General features: G+C 36.5%; 1 protein-coding gene across 1 annotated transcript; it reads left to right on the top strand.

Moving 5' to 3' along the window:
• Positions 1–603: 603 nt before the first annotated feature.
• On the top strand, positions 604–22,057 carry susd2 (sushi domain containing 2). The gene is made up of 15 exons (XM_019091815.2): positions 604–1,040; positions 1,169–1,367; positions 3,612–3,760; positions 4,332–4,499; positions 4,856–5,030; positions 5,155–5,356; positions 5,593–5,678; positions 6,489–6,757; positions 7,334–7,477; positions 7,548–7,706; positions 8,223–8,471; positions 9,141–9,419; positions 10,445–10,621; positions 17,798–17,894; positions 21,757–22,057. The coding sequence occupies exons 1-15, from the start codon at positions 965–967 to the stop codon at positions 21,815–21,817; spliced, it is 2,490 nt and encodes an 829-aa protein (XP_018947360.1). The 5' UTR covers positions 604–964; the 3' UTR covers positions 21,818–22,057.
• Positions 22,058–27,201: the final 5,144 nt, after the last annotated feature.

Below are 27,201 nucleotides of genomic sequence, written 5' to 3'. Positions count from 1 at the left end.
TCAGAAGGGGTCACTTCACCGGCGCTGTGAATCATGTCAGAAAGAGACTATGCGAAGCACTTTAAACGACATTATAGATTACATTCATACTTTATGTATAATTTTAAATAAATATAGAGTGGTATATACCGATATTTAATTTATTATGTAAAAAAAGTGCGCTGCAATCTTGGTAACAATTTCTTCATTTTATAACAAGTTATTCTTTATTTAACAAGATATAACAATAATCTTCGGAAGTTTAATCTTCAAAAGCTTGAAGGCACCTATTTATTTATTTGCTATGTTTAATATATATTTTTAATATCGAATAAATTGCAACTTCTTTACAGTATATACACCAATCTAAAGTTTGAACGCACCTATTTATTTAGTTAATATACATATATGCATATTATTTAGAATATTTAATTAAATGCATGTATTAAGTAAATTAAATCTTTAAAGATGCTTCCGTTTCAAAGGAATATATACACACATCCTTAAAAGTTCATTTATTTATTTATTGTTTATTTATTTATTTATTTATTTATTTATTTAAAGGGACTTTAATTTTGAAGCTTTATTTAGGGGCATTCCCGTTATAGTCACATTTAGTACACCCAACGGGTGTGTCTGTCCCAAGTCTTAAAGTTGCACGAGGACGAGTTCAAAACTTTACAATCCTAATAAATGTGCATGTGCATTGATAATGCGTTGCACAGATAGCAGCACTATAAGAAATACATGATATGCGGAGCACATTTCTTGTGCCTGGAGTTTCATTTATTGCCTCTTGTCTGCAAGCTGCAGCGAGTCCTTGACTGTTGAACAGTTACAAGGTAACGTTACGTCGAGAGAGAGAGGGAGAGAGAGACCCTTGTCACAATATCATGACTGAGGACCACATATGTGTTTCATACCGAGTTTGCATACGACGCCTAAATTTATATTAAACCATCTCGGGTTATTCTAGCCAGAAACGATGTGCAAATATAACAACAAAATCCATCTCTGTATGTTCATAGTGCTGCTCCTTCAGCTGTTTTCCAGGACGGCAGGTAAGCTCTTCTTACATGTACTGGAGTAATAATCAAATGTTGTTTCTGTTGTTAGGCTTCAAAGAAGCCTGTTATTATGTCTTCTAGAGAATGCAGTTGCAGCAATGTGTCTTTACTTCCTTTCTCAGCGCAGTCATGTGCCAGGAGCTGTGGTGAGAAGTTTAACACATGCTCCTGTCATGCAACATGTGAATCTCTGAAGGACTGTTGTGCAGATTATAAACTGTTTTGCCTTGACATTGAACCACACTCTGGATCTTTGCTGGGAGGCACAGACTTCAAAATCCTCAATGCTACATTTGAGCAGAGCATTAACCTTACTTGCAGGTAAGAGTGCCAGAAATCTGTGGATGTTCTCTGAAGCGCACAAATCAAATGTTCATAAACACTGGAGACATTTAAAGTTCCTTGTAAGTTTACTGTATTGTCACAACACAGTGTGTTTAAGTATGTTCACTGAAAAAGTTCCCATGTCCCATTTATGTGTGTAGTTAAAGAAAAAAAAAAAAATATATATATATATGAATATATATTAGAATATTAACTTGGGGTCCCATAAGAATTGATATAAATAATATATACTGTATGTAGATCATTTTGTCCAGGTTGTCTTTGCATTTTGTGTTCGTAATAATAATAAGTAATGTCGTTAAACATAATTATTGCGTAAAAATTTTCATTATTTATATATTACTATTTAATGTGTAATATTATATAGCAATATACTTGCTATGCAAGAACAGAATACTACAGTCGTGGCCAAAAGTTTTGAGAATTACATAAATATTAGTTTTTCAAAAAGTTTGCTGCTAAACTGCTTTTAGATCTTTGTTTCAGTTGTTTCTGTGATGTACTGAAATATAATACAAGCACTTCATACGTTTCAAAGGCTTTTATCGACAATTACATTACATTTATAGTCGGTATTTGCAGTGTTGGCCCTTCTTTTTCAGGACCTCTGCAATTTTGGGCATGCTCTCAATCAACTTCTGGGCCAAATCCTGACTGACAGCAACCCATTCCTTCATAATAACTTCTTGGAGTTTGTCAGAATTAGTGGGTTTTTGTTTGTCCACCCGCCTCTTGAGAATTGACCACAAGTTCTCAATGGGATTAATATCTGGGGAGTTTCCAGGCTATGGACCCAAAATTTCAACATTCTGGTCCCCGAGCCACTTAGTTATCACTTTTGCCTTATGGCACGGTGCTCCATCGTTCTGGAAAATGCATTGTTCTTCACCAAACTGTTGTTGGGTTGTTGGAAGAAGTTGCTGTTGGAAGGTGTTTTGGTACCATTCTTTATTCATGGCTGTGTTTTTGGGCAGATTTGTGAGTGAGCCCACTCCCTTGGATGAGAAGCAACCCCACACATGAATGGTTCAGGATGCTTTAAGTTGGCATGACACAGGACTGATGGTAGCGCTTACTTTCTTCTCCAGACAAGCCTTTTTCCAGATGCCCCAAACAATCGGAAAGGGGCTTCATCAGAGAATATGACTTTACCCCAGTCCTCAGCAGTCCATTGACTATACTTTCTGCAGAAGATAATCTGTCCCTGATGTTTTTTTTGGAGAGAAGTGGCTTCTTTGCTGCCCTTCTTGACACCAGGCCATCTTCCAAAAGTCTTCGCCTCACTGTGGTTGCAGATGCGCTCACACCAGCCTGCAGCCATTCCTGAGCAAGCTCTGCATTGGTGGCAATCCGATCCCGCAGCTGAATCCTCTTTAGGAGACGATCCTGGCACTTGCTGGACTTTCTTGGACGCCCTGAAGCCTTCTTTACAAGAATTGAACCTCTTTCCTTGAAAGTTCTTGATGAACCTATAAATTGTTGATTTAGGTGCAATCTTAGTAGCCACAATATCCTTGCCTTGAAACCATTTTTATGCAACGCAATGATGGCTGCACGCGTTTCTTTGCAGGTCACCATGGTTAACAATGAAAGAACAATGATTTCAAGCATCACCCTCCTTTTAACATGTCAAGTCTGCCATTCTAACCCAATCAGCCTGACATAATGATCTCCAGCCTTGTGCTCGTCAACATTCTCACCTGAGTTAACAAGATGATTACTGAAATGATCTCAGCAGGTCCTTTAATGACAGCAATGAAAATGCAGTGGAAAGGTTTTTTTTGGGATTAAGTTAATTTTCATGGCAAAGAAGGACTATGCAATTCATCTGATCACTCTTCATAACATTCTGGAGTATATGCAAATTGCTATTATAAAAACTTAAGCAGCAACTTTTCCAATTTCCAATATTTATGTAATTCTCAAAACTTTTGGCCACGACTGTACTATACAGTGTTCAGTAATCACATATTCTGGCATTTTTGGCTGAAGGTTTTTCTCTTGATTTAGGACAACGTTTAAGTTAAAATGTTTTGTTTTTTTTTGGTACAAGAAGTGGCTTTGGTGAAGGCTGAATAAGATAAGATGGAAATGTTCTCATGTCACTGCCAGTTTAGGGTGAATAGCTTCTTTGTGTTCCTCAGTTGCTCAGAATAAAGTCTGTCAGATCTGATCAGTGGTATAAATACACTCCAGTGCTGAATAGAGTGTGTTTCACAGGTTTAACTCAGAGATTCTGACGGAGGGCTATGTGGATGAGAACGGAGTGGGTCACTGTATCACTCCGCTGCTCTATGAGTCTGGCTGGATCCCTTTTGAGGTGTCTACAGATGGAGTCAACTATGACAGATCAGGGCGGTGGCTCTCAGGTGAGCTACAGAAATCATAATGCACACTGAGGTTTTGTGGGAAAGCCAGTCAAAGTGTACTTTATTTGCACATTTCTTATGTATCAGTGAAAGTAGGTGTGCACAATAAATATCGGCCGATAATTAATGCGCATCTTGTCAGTAAAGCCGGTTCTCTAATCAGCGGTAAATTCCATCAGGTCAGTGATTTCACATAGAGCAGCTTGTCGAGATGCGCATTAATTATCGGCCGATATTTATCGTGCACCCCTAAGTGAAAGGTATTCCAAATAATTTGATCACATGCATGCTGTTTCAAAAGTAATGTGACATTGTGTTAACCTACAGTAGGAGACATTCCTTCAAGTGTTGTTCTTAGCTAATATCAATTATGATCATATGGTTATTGCATTATGGCCTGATTAGATATTGTAGTCAGACCTCCCAGATTGTTGGGTGAGGTGGTTTTGTGGGTTGTTGTTGGGTAATATCAGGGGGGGGGGGGGGGGCCCAGAACAAGTTCCCTGTAATATGTTTGTCTTAACATAGAAGTGTTTCTTTTAATGATAAGGTGCTCTGTCTGATTGATTAGTCCACCACAGTAAGCTGAGTCCTTTTTACAAGATAATTTTTGCCAATGCCACACAGTGGCAGTACTATGGCACTCCTAACGTCAGCGGGGATTTAAAGATGATATGGATCCCATCTCTAATAAAAGCAGAGAGAGTCAACATTGAGCTGTGGGGTTACAATGAGACTGGTGAGTAGAGCACAGATTGTTTGTCTATATCTATATGCCTGTCTTTTCTATCGCTCATTCTAGCTATTTTTCTCGTTCTGTCTGTTTTTTCTGTCTGGCTGTCAGTCGTTCTGTCTGTCTATTAGCCTTTCTGTCAGTCTTTAAGTCATTCTGTCTGTTGGCTGTTCTGCGTTTCCATCTTGTTCATTCTAGCTATCGTTCTGTCTGTAGTTTGTTCTGTCTGTCATTCTGTAATTCTGTTCTTTCAGTCTGTCAGTTGTTCTGCCTTTCTGTCTAGCTGTCTGTCTGTTTATAATTGGTACCGTCTATCTAAAATGCATATAGAAGATACACATTATTATTATTAAACTTAACAGGGAAGGCATATTCTGCAAACTGGGAGGCTGAGTGGAAGTATCTGTACACAGTGGGCAGAGATGTACCCAATAATGGAGTTTTCAGTTTCACCCCACAAATCGCAGAACATTTATATTCCCTTTGGGACCTAGGGAGCATGCGGGTCAGTCCCAGCACTAAACCAGACGGAGCCCGGTAAGAACTTTTATTAGTTGATATTACTATTTCTTTTATAGTTTTTATAAATAAATTGTGTAAAATGTTATGGTTCCAATATCAGACTGTTTGAATAAAGACATACTTTTTTGATGTCCATCAGAGATGTTAACGCCCTGTGGAGTGGAGCGCATGCGATCGCCTGGCATCTAGAGGAGGCGTTCAGGAAGGACTCTGCAGGCTGGGCCCTGGAGAAGTGTATCAATTGGGATAAAGAAGAGAAAGCAATGCCCAACTTCCTTACTGAGATCACCGACTGCCCGTGCACACTGGCCCAGGCCCGTGCAGACACCGGAAGATTTCATGTGGGTGTAGAGTAATAAATAAATCTGATATTGTTTTGGACACCACGGTTTGCAACACTAGCAGCAACATCATTATTTGAGAATTTTTTTTGTACTCCACCAATTACAGATTCAGGCAATTGTAAATACATAGGGTAAAACAGCTTTAATTAAAAATGTGATAAAGCTATATTTATTTAAGTGTCTATATTAGAGCTCATTATGTTGTGTGTGTGTGTGTGTGTGTGTGTTTTCAGACTGATTATGGCTGTGATATCGAGGCAGGTAGTTTGTGCATTTACCATCCAGGTGCAGTTCACTGCGTCAGAGCCATACAGGGCAGGTAATATGTCACTTATCAGAATTTTAAGTCAAGTCACCTTTATTTCTATAGAACGTCATACAATGCATAGTATGTCAAAGCAGCTTAGTGATAAACATGAAAATAGCAGAATCAATTATGGAAACCTAATTCAAATTCTGCTGTAAAGCAGTTCTAAAGAATAAAAGCTTGAGTCAGTTCTGTGTTAGTTCAGTTCAGATAGGGCTGCACAATAAATTGTGATCACAGTTTCTGCTTCTCTCGATATATATTAAGCATAATCATCTGCAACAGTTGCCCACTGGTTTTTATCCCAGTGGGCTACTTAATCTTCCCAACCTGGTAACCACGTTACAGAAAAAGTGCTGATAATCAGAAAACACTGGCAAACATATAAGTTGGAGTTTAATGATCTCAGTTGATATATTCTGCCCAAACATGTCTTCTCAAAAATGTAATTGTCTTTCACACGTCGTTTGTGCTGTTTGCTGCGATTAAAATCTGTGCGCAAACCTTACAAGTTAATGTTCTCTAGATTTGTGCTTATTTGTGATTTGATTTATGCTTATTCCAATTACCTATTGACCAATATGTTTTTTAATGTACATATATGCTGGATATGTATATATAGACACACACACCTCTCTTGACATAGAAAATTAATAGCTAGTAAGGTACTTGTTAAGTTTAGGTATGTGGTGGATTAAGAGATCTAAAATATGGTCATGCAGAACAAGGCATTAATATGTGCTTTGTAAGTACTAATAAATAGCCAGTATGTTTTGTGCAGTTTGATTCTTAGTCTGTTGATATATATTTTTCCCCTTGCAGTCCTGAGTATGGTGCCGGTCAGCAGTGTTGCTATGACAGCACTGGAGCTCAGGTGCTCACGGGAGACTCTATTGGTGGCAGCACCCCAGATCGAGGGCACGACTGGGGGGAGCCGCCATACAAGAAACCACCCAGAGTTCCAGGATTCTCTCACTGGAAGTATGATGTCATCAGTTTCTACTACTGCTGCCTGTGGTCAGACAACTGCAAATACTACTTCACTCACCGCCCGTCCAGTGACTGCAGAACATATCGTCCTCCTAGAGCAGGTACAGAAAATATCGGTTTATATACATTTTATTTAATTATTTTATTTTTAAATGTAATTTAAAAAGTGAAAAAAAAAAGTGAAAGTGACATGACATATAGCCAAGTATGGTGACCCATACTAAGAATTTGTGCTCTGCATTTAACCCATCCAAAGTGCACACACACACACCGTGAACACACACCCGGAGCAGTGGGCAGCCATTTATGCTGCGGCGCCCGGGGAGCAGTTGGGGGTTCAGTGCCTTGCTCAAGGGCACCTCAGTCGTGGTATTGCCAGCCCGAGACTCGAACCCACAACCTTAGGGTTAGGAGTCAACCTCTCTAACCGTTAGGCCACGACTTCCCCATGATTTACTATTATTATTATTAATTAACATTTTTGGCACTTATATTGGAAGCAAAAATAGAGAAAGGACAGGAAATGATAGGGAGAAGATTGGGTTTGATTGAGAAATGTCTTGAACCATTTGCAAACTTGTCAAATCTGTGGACTTACTGATAGGTCACTACTGAATCTTTTGATTTTTGTGCAAATGTTGGTTAATGCATCCTTATCTTTTCTATCTTTTTATTAGCTGCTGTGCTTGGTGACCCTCACTTCATGACCTTCGATGGTGTGACTTTCACCTTCAATGGGAAAGGAGAGTACAGTCTGCTTCACTCTTCAGACTATGAGCTGTCTGTGCAAGGCAGGACTGAACCAATGAAATTTGAGAATGGTGAGTTTTGTAACCTTCCATATTAAGGATGGATTGAATCAGACCTGGGCTAAGAAAATTGTTCTTACAGGTACTGTTGCTATGGCAACACGACTCAGCTCGGTGGCCATGAGGGAGAAAGACTCTGATGTCATCGAGGTGCGTCTCAGAAACCAGGTAGATGAGCTCCAAGTCTTAATGAACCAACAGGTGCTTTCCTTCTCTGAGCAAAAATGGATCGACCTTAAAGGTGAGAGAGCAGATTATTTATCCTCTCAAAGTTAGCTTTAGCTAAGCACAGTTTAGCAAAAGCACAAAATAGAAAAATATTTTCTCTGCAACAAATCAACATATTTTATATGATTTCTGAAGGATCATGTGACACTGAAGACTGAAGTTATGGCTGCTGTCACAGGAATAAATTGCACTTAGAATTATAAATTGTAATATTTCACAATATGGTTAAAATACGGTTAAAATATATGTATATTTAAATTATTTATGTTTCTCTTTTATACGGTTATCGGGTACTTAAGCTGATGTCTGCAAAAAAATTAATGTGTTAAAATCTTGGCATAATATCTTAATGCAGCCATTGACGTTCACAGTTTCTGTTAATACACATTTTGAAAACAAGCACCCGTTATCAGTTCAGCAGATGTACAAGATGAAAAATCAGTCTGTTATGCTTGGCAGTTTAATTTTGTGTTACTTGTTTGTATGTGTGATCTGTTTTACTCTCTATGTTTTTTGTGTCTCATTCCAGGTGTTTTTGTTTTTTCCCCTAAACCTACTGATGTGACGGTGATGTTTCCGTCCGGGACAGGGGTTGAGGTCAGGGCAGGTGGAGGGGTCATGACCCTTACCATCCTACTGCCGCATGATTTACAGAACCACACGCAGGGGCTGCTCGGTACAATGAATGATGAGCCTGAAGATGATTTCACCTCTAGTAATGGTGTGATCATCCCTCTCAATAGCAGTGCACAGGATATATTCACCTATTGTGCTGGCTGTGAGTAACCGTTTTACTTTTACATTATTTTACTGCCAGTACAGTCAGTTCAGTCAGTGCGTGATAAAATTGATTGAAACCGAAATTACAAATTATACTGCTAGTCAGATGTAATTTACTTTACTAATTTAATTTACTCTCTTTATGAAAGGCTCCATTTGTTGTAAAGGTACAGTTTGCTAATTTAAAGCCATTTCATATTTATTCTATGACTATTCCATGTGGCTTATGTGGAATCACAGATTTAGTCTGTCACATAAATACCCTAAATGCATATGTCTAGTTTTTTGTATTATTATTTATTTATTTTTGTAATTTATTGTTATTTTTATTGTTGTATATTTTTATGTGGTTGCAATGAAAAATATCCCAATTACTGTCTATGCTTTTTTTGTCTACAATAAAATATTAACTGAAAACAAAGTGTCATTGAAGCTGTATAGCAGTTGCAGAAACTGGGTAAATTAGATTTAATTGTACAAGAACAGCTGCAAATAAGTAAAGTACAAGAGGAAACAATTAAAACCATCTGGTTTTGAGAGCATAATTTAATAATGCTTTAAAAGACCTTCAAAAGAAACATGAAGCATTTGTAAAATTTCATTCTGTAGTTGAAAACTTGTATTTGCCTCTTTTTTTCACAAAATACCATACATTTTTCTTTACTAGGGGCCATTAGGAATGAGACTTCACTGTTTACTTATGACTCAACCCACCTCCTGAATGAATATTACTATGCCCCGAAGCATGATCCATCTTTCATCCCAAACTTTTCCGTGACTGAAGACCCAGAGGATCCCCTGCTGGAGCCAACACTGAACCTATGTGCCGGAGAGGGGGCTTCATTCTGTAAATATGACGCACTAAGCATGCGCAGTCTGGAACAAGGCAATGCCACACTGCTGGCCTACAGGAGTCATACATCCACCAAGAAAGCTCTGGAGCCTGGTAAGTGGAACCATTTCACAGGGAACATATAGTGAAAAATCTTCTAATATTTTTAGACTTTTTTTTTTTTTCCAGGAATATTAATTGCAGTATTTCCTTTCCCAAACTTCAGTATGATTTAGGCGCCCTCTCCTAAAAATACATTTTATAATCCATGTATTTCTTGCTGTAAAATCTAATTGGATGAGCCGTGTTCATAGTTGTTTCTTTCATAACCGATATATATGTACTGATCTGATGTATATATGCATCAATTCCATAGACCATACCATAGACTGGACCACAAAACCAGTCTTAAGTGTCAATTTTTCGAAATTGAGATTTATACAACATCTGAAAGCTGAATAAACAAGCTTTCCATTGATGTATGGTTTATTAGGATCGGACAGTATTTGAAAATCTGGAATCTGAGGGTGCAAAAAAATCAAAATACTGAGAAAATCGCCTTTAAATTTGTTCAGTTGAATTCTCAGCAATACATATTACTAATCAAAAATTAAATTTTGATATATTTACGGTAGGGGATTTACAAAATATCTTCATGGAACATGATCTTTACTTAATATCATAATGATTTTTTTCCCGCCAGCGACTTAAGACATATGGCACTAAATGGTAAATATATAATTTTAATTAAAAATACTTAATAAAAATGTATTTTATTTATTTTTCGTCTTTTAAAAAAGGTGCATACTGTGGTCACCTGAAGCTTGTATTAGTGTTTTTAAGATTTTTACAATGTGCTCATATAAGTCTTATCAAATGTTATGCATTTATAACCGGCTGTGAGGATAAAGACCAATGCCAGCATTACATAGTGACATTTTGCAATACAATAAAGTTTAGCTGTTTGCTTAATTTTTAAACGCCATCATATGCAGATTAAATAACAGCGGCACACTATTGAAAATGTGATCTCTGACCATATCTCAGTTATAAAGCATTGGACACTTGCATATGATCTGACTGTTATCTGTGTAATATCTTTTTATGGTTTGGTAATGGCTGTGATTTTGTGATCTCAGTGCAATCCTGTGGTTGGTTGTCACCACCTAATCACGGTTGGAAGGAAGGAACCTTGTACCTGGAGGGGGCAACGGTCACGTTCTCATGTAACAGTGGATACCGTCTCTATGGGTCCCAAGAACGCACCTGTCAAGCAGGCGGCAAGTGGTCTGGACAGGATACGCACTGTGTGGCTGGTAGGTAAAAGTTGGAGAATGAAAATTCTGAGATCAATTACACATGACATATCGTTCCAGTTCACTAGATGGCAGTGTTTCCCTTTTTAAAGTCCATGTTCTCTTGAGGTAATAGAAGGCTTTAGTAGATTTTTTTTTTTTTTTTTTTTTTTTACTTTTTCCTCCATATTCCATTATGAATGGATGATCTTAAAAGAAGCCTCTTATGCTCTCCAAGGCTGCATTTATTTGATAAGAAATATTACATTTTAAAATAACTTTTTTCTGTGTTTTATATATATATATATATATATATATATATATATATATATATATATATATATATATATATATATATATATATATATATATAATTTGTGTCCTGTATATATATATATTTATTCCTGTAATGGCAAAGCTCCTTCAGAAATCATTCTAATATGTCTAAAGAGACTTCTCTTGTCAAACTGACCAGCCTATTGATCCGTCAGTCATGCAGACAGACAGAGAGCGCAGCAGTCATACAGACCGACCTGGATGTACTTGCGCTTGTTAACTCTTGACCCCTCGGTCTCATCAGAGCGAAACAACATACTTCCTCTCGATAGGAATCTTCAGGATGGATCTGTACAGAATCTGATCTGGACTCTCTCCATCAAACACATGAATCGTTTATCTGCTCCACAGCTGCTGAGAGTGCATCCCTGCTGGCTCGCTGGCCTTTCTGGGGGTTCGCTGCACAACTGGAGAGCCAAAACAAAGCAGCAACCCACTTTACAAAACACATCAGGCCTGTGAGCCAAATGATCTCACGCTGAATTAACTGAATGCACGCTATTGCAAACATGTTGGATAATTTGTATTGGCGGGAAAAATAATAAATTTGGTAGTGTTGGTACTCAGCCAATGCTTTGAAACTTGCAGTTTGTCAAACGTGATATTGATAAATATTTCCTGTTTATTTGCTGGTAGTAAAAGTACATTGTGTGCAAGTACACTTTCTAAATCAATACAGCAGCCGTTACTTGCTTTATTGATTTAATGATCGTGGAGTTTATTGTCTAACTTGATAATCATATTTGTGAACTCTAAAACTTTCAGATAAAGGATTTTCATTAAACTCACACACAATTAAATAACTGCAAAGTTACATTGGTTTCTGCAGGCACTCTTTACTGCATCATCACTGCAGGCCATCGTTCGCCAGCCGCCATCTCGCACAGCTAAACAGCTCATTATTTATCATCAGGAAATTGTAGGAGAGCATTTTTCTTGATATATGGGTGCTCACAGACCGCTGCGGTCAGACAGGTCAGTAATGTGCCCAGGGTTTTATCAAACTAAATTGGCTTCCCCTCCTCTTTACCTGTCTCACTCTCCTTTACCTTTTTCTTTCTCTCTCCATGTTTCTCTCTACATTCTCTCTCCCCCACCTGCATTTAATAAAAATGTCATGCTAATAATTCCTTTATTTGCAAATGTAAATCTGTCAAGCGTTTATTTAGTCAGAAACCCACAGGAAGCCATTAAAGGGATGCTCCACCACAAAATGAAAATTTTGTCAATCACTTACCCCCATGTCGTTCCAAACCCATAAAAGCTCCGTTCGTCTTCGGAACACAATTTAAGATATTTATGGATGAAAACCGGGAGGCCTGTGACTGTCCCATAGACTGCCAAGTAAATAAGTGTCAAGGTCTGTAAAAGGTACGAAAGTCGTCGTCCGAATACTCCATCTGCCATCAGTGCAATCTGGGTTATATGAAGCGATGGGAACACTTTTTGTAAGTGAAGAAAACAAAAATAACGACTTTATTCAACAACTCCTTTGTCAACAGTCTCCTCTGTGTCTTTCAATATCACCGTATGCTGCGTATTCTCTTCTGTGTCATCCGCGCCACAAGGATGCACTGTTTCTATGTGTATTTAGCTTTGATTTGAAAGAAAACAGCGCATCCTGATATGGAGAGACACAGAGGAGACTGTTGACAAATTTATCATTTTACAAGTACTAGACAAGCTTACAAGACAAGAAGCATTTTAAATAAAATGCTACTTGTATAAAATTGCGTTTTTATAGGAAAAAAACAGTCGTGTAGGCTCACATCGCATTTTATTAGGCTACATTAGAAATAATGTGCTAAAATGCAGGTAAAACAAAATGTTTACAAAGATAAAAACGCTGTGTGTGTGTGTATGTATACGTATATGTATATATACATAGCCTATACATAGGCTATATCTATGATAAACACAGTCATAGTTTCCTTCTCTCCACAACAAATCTTCTAAGGTTAAGGCTATGCGTTTAGACTATAAAAACGTCAATCCAAAAAACAAATTAATATAAGGTTGAAACTGTTGCCTACCTCACTTGGTACGAATCCAAATGTTTCCATTTTTGTGACGTATCTGGATGCCAAAATATTATTTATTGTGTAATGGGCTTTGTACTTCACTTGCATTGACATCATCCTTCACATCGGCTATATCAGCACAGTGAGGCAGTGGTCATGCTAAATGCAACAGATTGTACAACGGAGCAGTGTTACTTTTTATGTTTCTTTAACTGTAATTTATTTTGATAATGAACAGGCTGCAATGTTGAAAAATGTTATGTCTGTGTGCACGTGAGGTGCCGGTGTTCTGAGAAATAATGCTACCTATCAGATTATGCTACCAGCACTGTATTTATCCTACTGTAAGGGTAGGTTTAGGGTTGGGGTAGGTGTACATGTTAATAAAGCCTCACACCTTATTAATATCATGCTGGAAGCAAAATCTGATAAGTAGCGCTTTTCGGTATCGAATTATGCTACCATTGGTTTTAATGGGAGGTAGCAAAATCTGACAGGGTAGCATATGGTCATACCAATGCTGCCTGGTCATACAGATAGAAGAAAAACATCATTCAAAACTGTCAAGATTTGCAAAATAAATAAAACTGTAATATAAATAAAACTGTAAAGCATTTACAAAATAAAGAAAACTTTTCTGTTGACTCGTTTTCCTTTCCGTGAACTTTGGATCGCGTCACAATAAACCGAAACTCAGCACTTTTTTTTTTTTTTTTGTTTTGTCAATGATTTAAGTGCAATACGTTTCGTGTAGGCCAATATAGGCTATTCATTTTTATGTAAGCCTATAGTTTTATTCTGATTTCTCCGTTCACAAACGCTATAGGTGTGTGTGATCTGCTGAATCCATCTTACACTATCCTTGGATAAACTCTAATGCAGTGCCATTGCGGCTAACCTATGATCAATTTACAGCTGAGCGCGGGCATTTCACGCATTGGATGCGTCAGCATCATATTTGCATATATGAAATCCAGATTCATTATTAACTGGTTAATGGCCATTTCAAATTTTAGGTTATTTTCGGAACTATAAAATTTGATTTGTTTCTGGTTCTGCTCCTGTCAATTTCATTCGTTTCCGGTTTTGTTCCTCGAACCGGTTCAGAGCCCTGCTGCAAACCGAGCCACTAAAAACCCTGGATCATGAGCTGCTCGTGTGTAAATGTAACCGTGTTGTTCATGAGAATGACGGGAGACCATTTTGGTGGGGTTTTTTTTTCATTTACAAAAGTAATTTTTCAGCTGTCATAAAGGTTTCTGACAGATCTGCTGTTGTTATCATGAAAGCACAACAAACAGATAACCTCCCTCCGTACATGTACATCTTTTCATTCTTATGGTATGGCCATATCTATTGCTCTTGAGCATGTCAATAGTTGTTATCTTTGTTTTGAAGGATGACCTTCTAGACTGGCGCTCCTAAGAGCTGACATGTATCGTAGTGTCTTAGTGAACAAGGTGTTCAGGCCGGGGCTCCGCCTCGACTAGAATTGATAGTCCCTCTGCTTACTCCCATGTTGTAAGACAATGTGGTGTCTCAGTCATCTTTCTCCCTCTTATCTGTTCCTTTACTTTCCCTCTCTCACTCTCTCCTTCTCTTTCTTTTGTTTTGGCTACTGGCTGATAAAGGTTGACATTGTAGCCCACATCCCCGTCAAGCATATCAGTGGTGCTGGGATCGGGCCTGTAATTGACTTCCCATTACAGCGCTCAGAACCCACGACAAATAACCCTCAATGGTTAGTTATTTGCATGCATTCCAGCACAGTTCATATTCAGACGAGCAAAAAGCAGGAAAGTGAGGGTGAAATGAAGGAAGTGATAATCACGTGGTTCTGTGTTGAGCTAAAACCAACAATTATTTCAATAATCCGTAGATTATTTCCTCAATCATAATTTCAAACATCTCCCAAATAATGTATGCAGAATTTGTTTCAAATATTAATCAGTGATTAACTAGTTAAAGGAATGAAACAAAATCTCTTTTTACAAAATGTAATCAAAAATGGCAGTTGTTCTAGATTAGATGGTATAATGTTGGTAATGTTCATAATTTAATTTGGTTCTGATTTTATTTTTTTCCCCAGTAGTCTTTTAAAATTTTCATTTATTTTTCTTTTTTCATTATATTTAGTACACAAAATAATAGTACACAAAACTGTATAGACAGTATCTAGATTCAAAGTTTAATGATTTTTTTTTTTAAAAAACCATGAAAAGAACAGCTTTTATTTGTAACATTATAAATCTGTCACTTTTGATCAATTTAAAGCATTTTAACTGTATTTTTGATCACACACACGTATATACTGTGTGTGTGCTTATGTATAGATCAAATGAACACACATTAAATTGAAATTTTAAATATATATTATTTTTTATCCAAATAGAAGTGTGTTTTTAAACACGAAAATACAGACGTTCAAACAAAAATGTTTTTTGTTTATTTTTTATTATTTTATTTTTTTAATGGGAATGCATTGTTCCTGTTAAAGAATAAATCTATAATGAAATTTAAGGTTGTTTATAGTCAGTTTGATTACCAGTTTTATCAGTTTGATGTTGCAGTCCTAGTTTTGAGAGTTAATAGCGCTGTTTTGATGAGTCTGACCTCATGAAGCCCATCTGGACTGTATGTTTGTATAAATGTGAGTCACTGCACTGCAGATGCCCTGAGTCTCAACATATGGCGCTGATGCTGTACCGCTTTGTCAACTGGTTCTAACTCTCTGTCCGTAAAGAGGCACAAGATGGGAAAAACGAGGCTACAGGGAAGGGAAGAAGTCTATTAGGAAGAGCAGTAGACGTGAAAAAGAAATCATCTCTCCAAGTTCCAAGAACAGAGAGGGATATTTATTCATAGAGGACACTCACATATGAATGCACATCCCAATGAGACAGGCACAGGCCCGGGAGGATGCAAAACGGCATGATGGGAGGGGGGCATGGAGAAATGGCGGACAAAGCTGCCAGGGAAAATGCGTTGTGACAGATTGAACTCAGCTGCAGAGAGAGGAGGAATATGATGCAGAATAAAACTGACAATGCAAGTTTAGTCGCTAACTTGCTCTTTTTCTTGTTCCCAAGGCAACATGTCATCAGCATCGTTCTGGGTCACCTGCAGCCCTCTAAGTGCTTTTGAGGGGCTAAAAAACATGCAAAAACAATGAGCTCTGCATTGTTGATATCACTACCTTGTCGACTGATTGCAGTGCAGTAAAGACAGCTGTATAGATTATAACGTGAAACCAGCAGGAGCTGTACACTTTAAATGTTGAGCATGATTAGTGGTACTTGGAAAAACAGCACTATTTTAATTGCTCATACTTCCAATCAAAAGTTTGGGATTGGTAAAATTTTTATTGTATGTGAAAGAATTCTCTTATGCTTACCAAAGCTGCATTTGGTTGATCAAAAATACAGTAAAAACATTATTATTGTGAAATATTATTACATTTTTCCGCCTTTTTATTATCATTTATATTATAATTATTCCTGTGATGGCAAACTGAATTTCCAGCAGCCATTACTGCAGTCTTCAGTGTCACGTGATCCTTCTAATGTGCTCATTTGGTGCTCAAGAAACATTTCTTATTGTCATCAGTATAGAAATCAGTTGTTCTGCTTAATATTTTTCTGAAAACTGTAACAGGGTTATTATAGTTGACTAAAACCATAAAAAAACTTTTTTGTTACTTGAAATAAACTTTAAATAAAATATAAATGCTTGAACTTACTTTCAGCTCATTGCAAAGGCAGCATTTTTCATGTAGTTTTTGTTTTTCAAGATTCTTTGATGTAAAAGAATATTCAGCAGGCATTTAATTTAAATATATATATTTAACAATATAAAAGTATTTACTGTTATGTTTGATCCATTTATTACTTTCCTGCTAAATAATAGTAATTTCTTAAAAAAAAAAAATCTGAAAGTGTATGAATGACACCTGAAGTTGTATCTGACTGAACTGATGATTAAGCAAGCAAAATACATTTCAAAGACTTGTATTGAAAGAGAGTCCCAAAGCATGTTTAATAATCTAAATGCTGTAGAAATCTGCCTCACCCAGATCACATTTGCAGTAACTCAAAACACCTTAGCAACACCCTGACAACCACTTAACCACTAACAAACACTCTAACAATGCCATATTAGCAACATTCTGGGACCTGAGGGGCTTCAGACCAGTTCAGATGGTGTATACACACATCTGGCTTGTTTGGAACCTCTTTTCAGTGATTGGTTTTGATCAACCTCTGTTCAGGCGCTCTTACATACAAATACATTTATCCTGCGGCCATATATCAGAATGTGGTGAAACACACAGGGGTATATTAATTGGAAACTTTAGGCAGGAAATCTCAGGAGGTGACAGGTGAGTGTGTGTTTGTGTCCCTGCTTCATTCAATGTGCTTTTGATTTGTCAGTGGATTTCTCCAGTGTCAGAACAACATGCGAAATGCACCTGGCTAAAACTCTCTCGGAAATCGTTTAACCAAACATGTCTTCGGACCAGTTTGACATGTCAGGAATTTAGCCTGAGGCCAAAGGAGACTTGTGGTTCTAATAAAGAAAACAGTTTCATTTGCATCGGAAAGCTCAACTGATTATTTAACCATTTATCAAGAGCACTCAACTGAATAAAATGCAAAGCAAGACTGGATACTGCATGCCAGCTGTTCTATTCATATTAAGTTACTTTGGATAAAGGTGTCTGCTAAATGAAAATTTACAGAATGCAAATGCAGTGTAATGTTGAACACTAATATTACACAGGGGGAGCACAATGATTTGTTATTAATTACTAACAAATGCGTATTGACACTTTTATTTACAGATAATACGTTGGCCATTGTCCTGGGGAGTGTTGGTGCAGTGTTGGCGTTGGTTGTCATGGTGATAGCAATCGTTGTGTACACAAAGAAACAGAAGAAGTGAGTACAAATGTGTTTTTTTTTTGTCCAAATATGTTGTTCATTTGTTTAGTCTAAATATGTTGAATATTTGTTGAAATCCTGCAATTTAAAAAATACTTGAGAAAAAAAATAATAATTATTGTTCAAACCTTCACATCATTCAAACCCTTGCTTGTATTGCTGTGTCCAATATGCCTAGTTCAATGCTATATATACTAGTAAATAACCATATATACTATATAGCTGTGAATAGCTATGTAGTAGAGATGCACAATAAATATCAGCACGATATTAATGCGCATCTCGTCAGTAAAGCCGGTTCTGTAATCAGCAGTAAATCTCTACACATATGTGACCGGCTTTACTGACGAGATGCACATGAATATTGTGCCAATATTTATCATGCATCCCTACTATATAGTATTAAGCCACAGAAGAGGAGTTGTGAATAGCAGTAAAGAGACACAACTGATGCTGATAGGTCATGTGACCAAATTCATACTATATAGAATGTATTTTTTAACAGTTTGTGAAGTAAGTTTTAAACCAGTGAATAGCAGTAAAGAGACACAACTGATGTTTATAAATCATTTAATGTGTAATTGTGTAATTAGATTATGAGTTTTTCTTCTGTTTCTTGACATAGAAGATGAAATTTTATGGATTTGAAGTTGTTCACTGTTTTATTTTTTTTTATTTTTTTTTTTTGGTGAGGTAATTTTTATGCCATTTCTGAATTTTTAGCAGCCATTACTCCAGTATTATTTGTAGATTTTTTTGATATGTTGGTTGTTTGTTTTTTTTGATTGATTTGGTGTTTGTGCATTGTAATTTTATTGATTTTTTAGCAGCCATGCATTTATTGCATATATATTGTATTTTAAATAGTTTTCTTTTTGGTTTTAAATATTTGTTTTTTTTTTTAAGTGAGTTTTTTTTCTTGATTTTTCTTATAAAAAAAAAAAAAAAAAAAAACTTGAATTACTGCAGTCAAACAGGCTTTTTTTCTGATGAATTTATGTGACAATGTCAAGCAAAAGCGTCATGGCACATTTTGTTTGAACTTTCCAACTGAAATGTGTGCTCATGTCATGTATAGTCTTGATATGTGTTAAAGATAAACTCATAAAGCTCAGCTGAGCCGGATATATCTCGTATATATCTTCTTCAAGGAAGACATCAGAGACATGATAGAATTCAACCGTTTTCCAGTGTAAACGCATGATTTATATTACCTATTTATCTTTCCTCATCCATTTTCACCCTCATGCCTGATTTTATATATATATAATATATATATTATCATCAACAACAGTTAAATGATGTTCACTCTCCTCTGCTAACCTTTTCTGCCCCCCACTCTTTCAGTGAGATCATGTCTAGAGTTTCAGCCATGGGGGGTAATATGTCTCACCTGCCCCTCATAAAAGCCATCCCTCTTTCATCCTGTGGGGGAAGGTAATCAGAGCGTGCCGGAGTCAAAGCTGCACACCTGTATTGAGAGAGATGTACCGTTGCTCTCATATCTTTACAAATGAGTCTTTACTCATTTTCAACAAACATCTAAAGACTCATCTTTTTCGCCAGCACTTGACCAACTAATACTATCACTTACCTTTTCTTGTCTATCCTATTCTTGGGAAAACAACAACAACAAAAAAACATAGCTACGGGTTCTGTGCTAGACAAAGTCAAGGCACTTGTATACTGTTGATGTTCTCTTGTTGGTCTGATTGCTGAAGTCGCTTTGGATAAAAGCGTCTGCTAAATGATTAAATGTAAATGTACTGATAAATCTCAAGGGTGTGATGCCACACTGTCACAGACCCCTTTATTGTACCCCTATACGTTCTGGCAGTAACTTTACATAACACTCATGCTCACTAGTGATTCCAATAGAGTTTGACATTACAGTGTTGCTAAAATAACAACATGACACTGTCACGTATTAAAACTTTTTGCAGAGTATGTCCCATTCTACAGATAGAATTAAAAGAGCTATTTTGGAAATAATTATAATGTGTTGGTAGGGTGTCTATGCTGTCTTGGTAGTTAACTTAAAGGGTTAGTTCACCCAAATATTAAAATTATGTTATTAATGACTCACCCTCATGCCATTCCAAACCCGTAAGACCTCTGTTCATAATTTTAATATTTGGGTGAATTAACCCTTTAATTTGTTTTGGAACAGAGCTACTGTTTGTTTTATTTTATTATTGTATTTGTATTTATTAATGTATGTGTTTGTTTATTCATAAATAAAATAAACAACACAAACAGTAGCTCTGTTCCAAAACGTATTAAGTTAATTAATGAAGTTAAATATTTGCTATATATAGTTGCTATACACATACTGTAAATCATTTTAAACTAACTTGTGATGACCATCATCACTGATTATATACAGTAGGTTAATAAATGCACTAAAATAATATCTTGGAAAATATCTACAAATGACAGAATGTGTCTGTAAGGGGCAGAGTTACAGTTAAGGTTAGTGTATCGCTGCCATTATTAGCTAATTTTAAGAACAATAGACATCTATTTTTTGAAAAACATTTACTGTGTGCACGATTGTGTTCTCTTTTACTGTTCTTCTGAGGAAAATTTTCATCCCCATAAAGCAAAACCATGTACACTGAATTGCTTGAGAAAAATGCAAAATTCTATATAATATCATCCAATAGATACACACAGGGTAAAAAAAGAAAAATATTTCTAGAACAAATATTTAAACATCCTTAACACAAGATAAATCTACTGGAGAAGCAGAATGGTATAAGATAAAATCGTATTTTTATCCCATTGGAAAATCAGTTATTTTTTATTTTAAGAATGAACTTCATTACATTTTGATACATTTATGCTTATAACCTATGTCTGTCTTTGTCGCCACATATGTATCTGTGTCAGCATCAGTGCGTTTCTTTTGTTCCTCCTTTCATCTGTGTGTGTGTGTATGTGTGTGTGTGTGTTATGTGCTTACCTGACCCAGACACTCTGGTACTTTCCAGCGATTGGGTTTCCCAGCAGGCCTCAGCAGGTCCTTTCTCCCTCCGATTGCAAAGTCATTAACACTGACACTCTCTCTCTCTCTCTCTCTGATGTGCTATTATGGTTCCTCGTTCTGGTCCTATCACACATCAAAGACAGAGCAGGAGCCCGCACACGAGAGATAGTTATCGGTAAACACTTAATGCCCATTGAACATTTAATGTATCTTATAATTATAAAGGCTCATGGTGTGTATGAAGCTTTTAAATATTTAAGAGAATCAGTTTATGCGGAGTTTATGTAGTGCTGCCAAATTCACGCTAAATATTCGGGCTACAGAAAACTGCTTGGTTAAAAAAAGACGGTGTGTTTGTATCTGTTGTATGTGATTTGTTTATATTGTTTGTTAATTCGGTTTATTAGTTGTTTATTGGTTGTTGGTTGGGTTTTATTTTTTGTTTCTTTATGGTTTTTTTTACTTTATTTTTTTTTTTTTGTATTTTGTTTTTTTTTATTTATATCTCTTCGAGACTCGAACTCACAACCCTTCGATTGGGAGTCCGACTCTCTAACCATTAGGCCACGACTTCTTGTCAGCTGTGATTTATGCATCCAAGAAAAAGATGATAGTCTTAATGAGCTCTTGGAATGCTATATAGAAAAAGCCTTGAGGATGTTTCTGAACATAATGGTGTGGACAGATCGAAAGAGCCAGGACTTTCTGTACACCTGTGGGTAGCCAAAGGGAGGAGACCTGTGTGTGTGTGTGCAAACATGTAATTTCAACGCTTGAAAGTTTTCTTATGAGTTTGTGATATATAATATAGCCAATCTGATGTTTGATGATTATACATTTTCATTTCATTCATTTTTTTTTTCTTTTCAGAGAGGCGATGAAACAACAGGACGACAAGGTGACTTATCAGCAGCATGGATCACATCTGTGATGTTCATCAGAGGCGTCAAGTGTACATTCTTATACAGTTGTAAAAAGATTTTAATATGTTTTAAAAACATTAATATGTTTTTAAGATACTGAACAAAACACAAATGTCAGGGCATGTCAAAATTTCTCCAGGAAATTAACAGTATTAGACTATATTTAAATCTGTTTCTAATTTAATCTTCTTTGTTTTAACATCTTTTTGTCTACTAAGTTTGATTTTGAAATAAAGCCTCAAACGGTGTTTATTTTGTCTCATTTTACACACAGACACACACACACACACCGCAAAAAGCACTGGCATAACATATGCTGGCTCTGGATCTGTGTACAAGAGCAAATGTCCACATAGCGCTTGCACTGGAGTAACTTTTCCTTCAGAAAACAAATGCGGGGAAGAGAATGGGAAACAGGAGGTATATATGGCCCATGCCCTGATGACTCTGAGCGATAGATGGTCAGCATGTGCGGCCGCTGCTCACCCCAATTAAAATGATCTGGACCACTTGACGAGAAGTGTTTCCACTGTGTATGTGATTTGAACTAGCACTTTTTCCCACTTGCAGATGTTCAGTGCGTCTTTTGCCAAACATTCAGTTGCAGACGTTGCTTTAAAACGGTGAAACCCACAACCGTTGTGGAGCTCTACACCGGTGGTCCTAACAGATAAGACGTTTAATCATACTTTGTTCCAATTTCAGATCTTTTCATGTGTTGGTCTGTGTTGGGAAGGAGATGCAATGGAGCAGGACTCATGTGAGGTTAGTCAGACTTCAAATGAGATGATTACGTTCTTTGTGAAAGCTTTCAATGTGCTTGTGTTTATTTAGCGTGATTAGTTTAACTGAAGTGAAATGCAGGTAAATTTATCTGATTTGTTGTGGCCTGTTTACCTTCAAAGCCCACATTTCTCATTACATTAGCCTTTTATCCTGTTAAACAGTGGGATTTAACACATTTTATGTTTGTCTGACACTTTTTTGCAGGTGTAAATGTTGATAAAGCTTATGTCAGCCAGTAACTCTTATAATCCATCAGCTTCAGATATCCAGACACCTCAACTCAACCCAAACCTTGGGATTCCCAGACTCAACTTGGTTGGGAGTTGAGCGATCTGATTGAAGACAAATGGGTCAAACATCAGTTTCAAAACTTCCCGATCTTCACTTGAATTGTACAGTTTTATCTAGTTGTAGGCGCAATGAAACGTTCGTTTTAAGTCTACAAAATGAATCTGCGTTGATGTTTTCTGAGCCTGGTTTTTGTGTTTAGATTGAGTTTGAAGGCCAACGTTTGTGGTGTGCTTAGAGTTAGCCAGGGTTGCCATAACGCTGCGACAGCACTTCTTCTGCCACGTTACCTCCAAGACATATACTTGAACCTTGAAAGGAAAGGCAGAGTTTGGTTGTTTAAGAATAGTTACACCGGTAAACTTCCACTTGTGTTGATTTACTGTAAAGCCATTCTTTTTCTTTTCCTTTTTTTTTTTTTAAGACCATTCTGTCCAATGCGCTCGAGTTTATAGAAAAATAAATAAATAGGCAAGGCAAGTTTATTTATATAGCACTTTTCATACACAATGGTAGTTCAAAGTATTTTACATAAAAGGAATTAAATAATAGTCATAAAAATAATCACAATAAAAACAGAGGATATACATTTCAAAATGATTCAGAAATTGATTTAAAATGAATTCAAATAGAAAACAGTTCTTTTAAATTGTAATGCTACTTTACAATGTTGCTATTTTTACGATCTTTGCTCAAACAAGTGCAACCTTCCCAAGCAAAAGAGACTTTTGAACTGCAGTGTATAAGTGATGTATAGTGTATGTTGAAGGCAGCTTAACACTTTTTTCTAACTTTGCATGCTCAAATATTCATGTTTGCTTTTTCTCTATTGTGATGAGCTTTTTGCTTATTTTTATAGCAAAACATGAATGCGTAAAGTTTGGAGGAAGTGTAAATAAACATGAACTGTGTGAATGGGTCATTTCTGGCTGTAACGTTTTCAGCTTGCCACCTTATAAAGTCCTGTATTGTTAAAAACAATTGTATAAAAGAGGGAAACTGGAACAAAAGGCATTTCTTATGCAAGTATGAGCTGAAAACAGGTTCTTTTCTTTTGCTTTGACGTAAACTTTTAAAAAATAAGATAAAGTGTAGACTATTGACCTCTTATTTTGAATCAGTCTCATATTTCATCCTCATCCTCACCAGTACTTTCCAGAACTTCTAGAGTGGGCAGACAGTATGTCTTTCATCATCTCCTGAGTCACTTCTGTTTTTAACATTCAGCATCATTCTGCGGAGGCCACAGGAAAGGCCTGTACCTCACTTTACTACACCACAGAAAGCGGGAGCGGAGAAAAAACGCTCACTCCTTCCTCGCACATGTATTCCCCCTTTCCATTACAACGGAAACCATTAGAGTTCCCATCAATCTGCCACCGTTTTGAGGTAAAACTCTAGAAATTGGCAGCTGCAGAGACGTGCCAGCTCAACAAACATCCACTGCTTGTGAAGATATGGAAATTATGGAATTATAAATATGTCTGCTCAAGATGTCTTGCATATATTCACTTCTTTATTTACTTGGACATTGTCTCAAAGTTTGTATTCCAGTTGTTTGCTTTTTTTCCTAGCTTCATCGTTTCAGGGCATGCAAATTCTCACCAACTGGAGTCTGTTCTTTTTATTTCTTCCCTTCCCTTCCCTCCTCATTTCTTTTTGCCAACCAAGCTTGAAGACAACATGTAATCTCTGGTGTCTTAATTCAATTAAGGCCTATCATATTTCTTCCATCCCTCGTATACCACCATGAGTATGTAGCTTTGTAACTGCACCCTCCTGCCAACTTAAACAGTGCTGTTTTTTGAAAAAGCTTTTAGATTGTTCCATCTGAGTTCAGTCCCTACAGGTTGCACTTTTAACTCAGACATGCTCAGACATCAGACGTACAACCTTTCGTTTCTCACTATTACATGCTCCTTTTTTGATAGTCACCGTGGATTTATTTTAAAACATTAAAGATGAACCATATCTTAAAGTCTTAATCAAACCCAGTGAGTCTGGTTAAGATGGGCAGCAACGTACTGGCGTTTGCACATGAAAGTTGATTTACGCGACTGATGTGGCTGGAACCGCTCTCTCTTTAAAGGAGAATCTAAATCCATCCCAGAATCCCCCCAAATCTGGGAGAGCTTTGTCCCTGCCATTACAGATAATGACTTTGACCCAGCATGGATGATTAAGTGTAATGGTCTGGGCTGAATAGGTTTGATCTGCCAAAAGCAAATTAAAAGCGAGAGAAAGAACAAAAAAAAGGAGGGGGTTCCCCATTCTCCATCACAGCTATTAATCAAACTTTCTTTAAAAAAAAAAGTCTAATAAAATGAAATATGACTTTCTCTATATTAGGGAAGAAAAGCAATATGTGTTAGTAGTACAGAATTGAAAATTTTCATCAGCTAAGGGAGTTTAGTTAGAAAGTCAAGTTTAAGTTTCTGAGTGTGAGATAACAAAAATTAAACAGACACTGTAGAAAAAAAACATTATTTGCATATTAAATAATTTTAAAATATTAAAATACTGAAATTTTAAAGCACTTTAGAATAAATTATGATTTTTTTTATCTACTTATAAATATCAATAATGCTAAGTTTTTTATATCTCAGCTATATGTAAATATCTGTTAATATTATATATTCTTAGCATATTATTATTATTATTTCCAATATGTAAAATTGACCTTCACATTCTTAAGGTTGACAAACAAGTAATCATAATTATTAATTAGTGTCAAAACAGAAACACTAAATGAATGGTGAAATAATGTAATTATGTTTCTCTTCTGTCACTGTTGTTTGTTACTGTGCTTCTACAAGCGTTGCTATAGTAACAGAATGAGAATGTTGTTAGTGATGTCATATGTGGAACAGATACATTGAGAACCTACATACTTGGGCCGGTTGCATAAGCTTTCACCTTTTTTTGCTGATTAATGCTGAAAATCTCTAGGTGTATAATATCACATGGCATAACTGAATATAGTACATAAAGATGAAAGTAGTTTCACACAAATATTACTCATTTAAATAATATTAGGAGGTAAATCTTACAGAAAATGTTTTTAATTCCTGGCAGAAGAATTTTAGAGTGTATTAAGTAATCACCTTTTATTACATTTTCTTTCAGCGTTTAACTTGAATTAAACATGAATCAGGTGCCCCAAAGCTGCTGTATTTCACCTCTCACTTTACATTAGAATTTTAAACAGAAAAACACACAAACTAGCATCATGTTTCAAATTCTTCCTTCCCCCTCAAGGACTGCAATGATGCATCCCTGCACCATAAGGACATTATCTGAATGTTTTACATTCTTAAAGAGATGGTTCACTAAAATGTTGTTGTTTGCTCACTCTCATGTTTTTCAGTACCTGCATGACTTGTTCTTTCATGAACAAAAGGAGTTTTTGTCATAAAATTAAAGTGAATAGTTACCAGTGACCAAAGATCATCAAGATATTATGACTTTATAAGACATTATGTACTTCAGCTAGATGACCCATTTAGTTTTTGTCCTTTTGGAGCTTGACAGTCCCCATCCACCCTCACTGTATGGAATAGAGAAGCGTGAACATCCCTAAAAATGTATTCTTTTGCATTCTATAGAAGAAAAAAAGTCCTACAGGTTTGGGATGACATGAGGTTGAATTTTTACTTTTTTGGTGAACTATTCCATACAAGCAAAAGCAAATGACATTGACTGTCCTTATGCCAACTCATAGCTGAAAAATCTACATCCCGACAGCGACAGTACCAGATATGCTCCAGATGACTTTTATAAGGGATGCTAGTGGATCTGGAGTGGATATGAGATTACCAGGGACCAAAACGCACCTGCTACAACAAGTGTCAGTATCAGAAAAGGTACAATGTTAAAATGCAATATGTTTGAAATACATTACAAATGCTGCATTGTAACTATTGCCATCAGCACCTGGTGTCCATAATGGAACACATGTCAGCTCTAAGTCTTGACTCTGAGGCCTTTTATACACAATAACATTGAAAAAGTTTGGGGTCAGGAAGATTTGTATATACAAATACAGATTTATATAAAATACAGTAATATTGTGAAATATTGTGCTCCTGTAGCTCAAGTGGTAGAGCATTGCGTTACCAAGCGCAAGGTTGAGGGTTCGATTCCCCGGGAACACATGATAGGTAAAAATTGATAGTCTGAATGCACTGTAAGTCGCTTTGGATAAAAGCGTCTGCTAAATGCATAAATTTAATTTAAATATTATATACATGTGATGGCAGATCTGAATTTTCAGCAGCCGCTACTCCAGTCTTCAGTGTTGCATGATCCTTCAGAAATT

Source organism: Cyprinus carpio, chromosome A5, assembly GCF_018340385.1.
Source record: "Cyprinus carpio isolate SPL01 chromosome A5, ASM1834038v1, whole genome shotgun sequence".
Lineage (NCBI taxonomy): Eukaryota > Metazoa > Chordata > Actinopteri > Cypriniformes > Cyprinidae > Cyprinus > Cyprinus carpio.
This window is presented reverse-complemented; position numbering and strand designations above follow the sequence as displayed.

Excerpts from the sequence above, each read along its gene's own strand:
- susd2 (XM_019091815.2), top strand. The coding sequence starts at position 965 with ATGTGCAAATATAACAACAAAATCCATCTCTGTATGTTCATAGTGCTG. Across the intron at positions 1,368-3,611 it reads AGCATTAACCTTACTTGCAG|GTTTAACTCAGAGATTCTGA; the intron begins GTAAGAGTGCCA and ends TGTGTTTCACAG. Across the intron at positions 3,761-4,331 it reads ATCAGGGCGGTGGCTCTCAG|TCCACCACAGTAAGCTGAGT; the intron begins GTGAGCTACAGA and ends CTGATTGATTAG.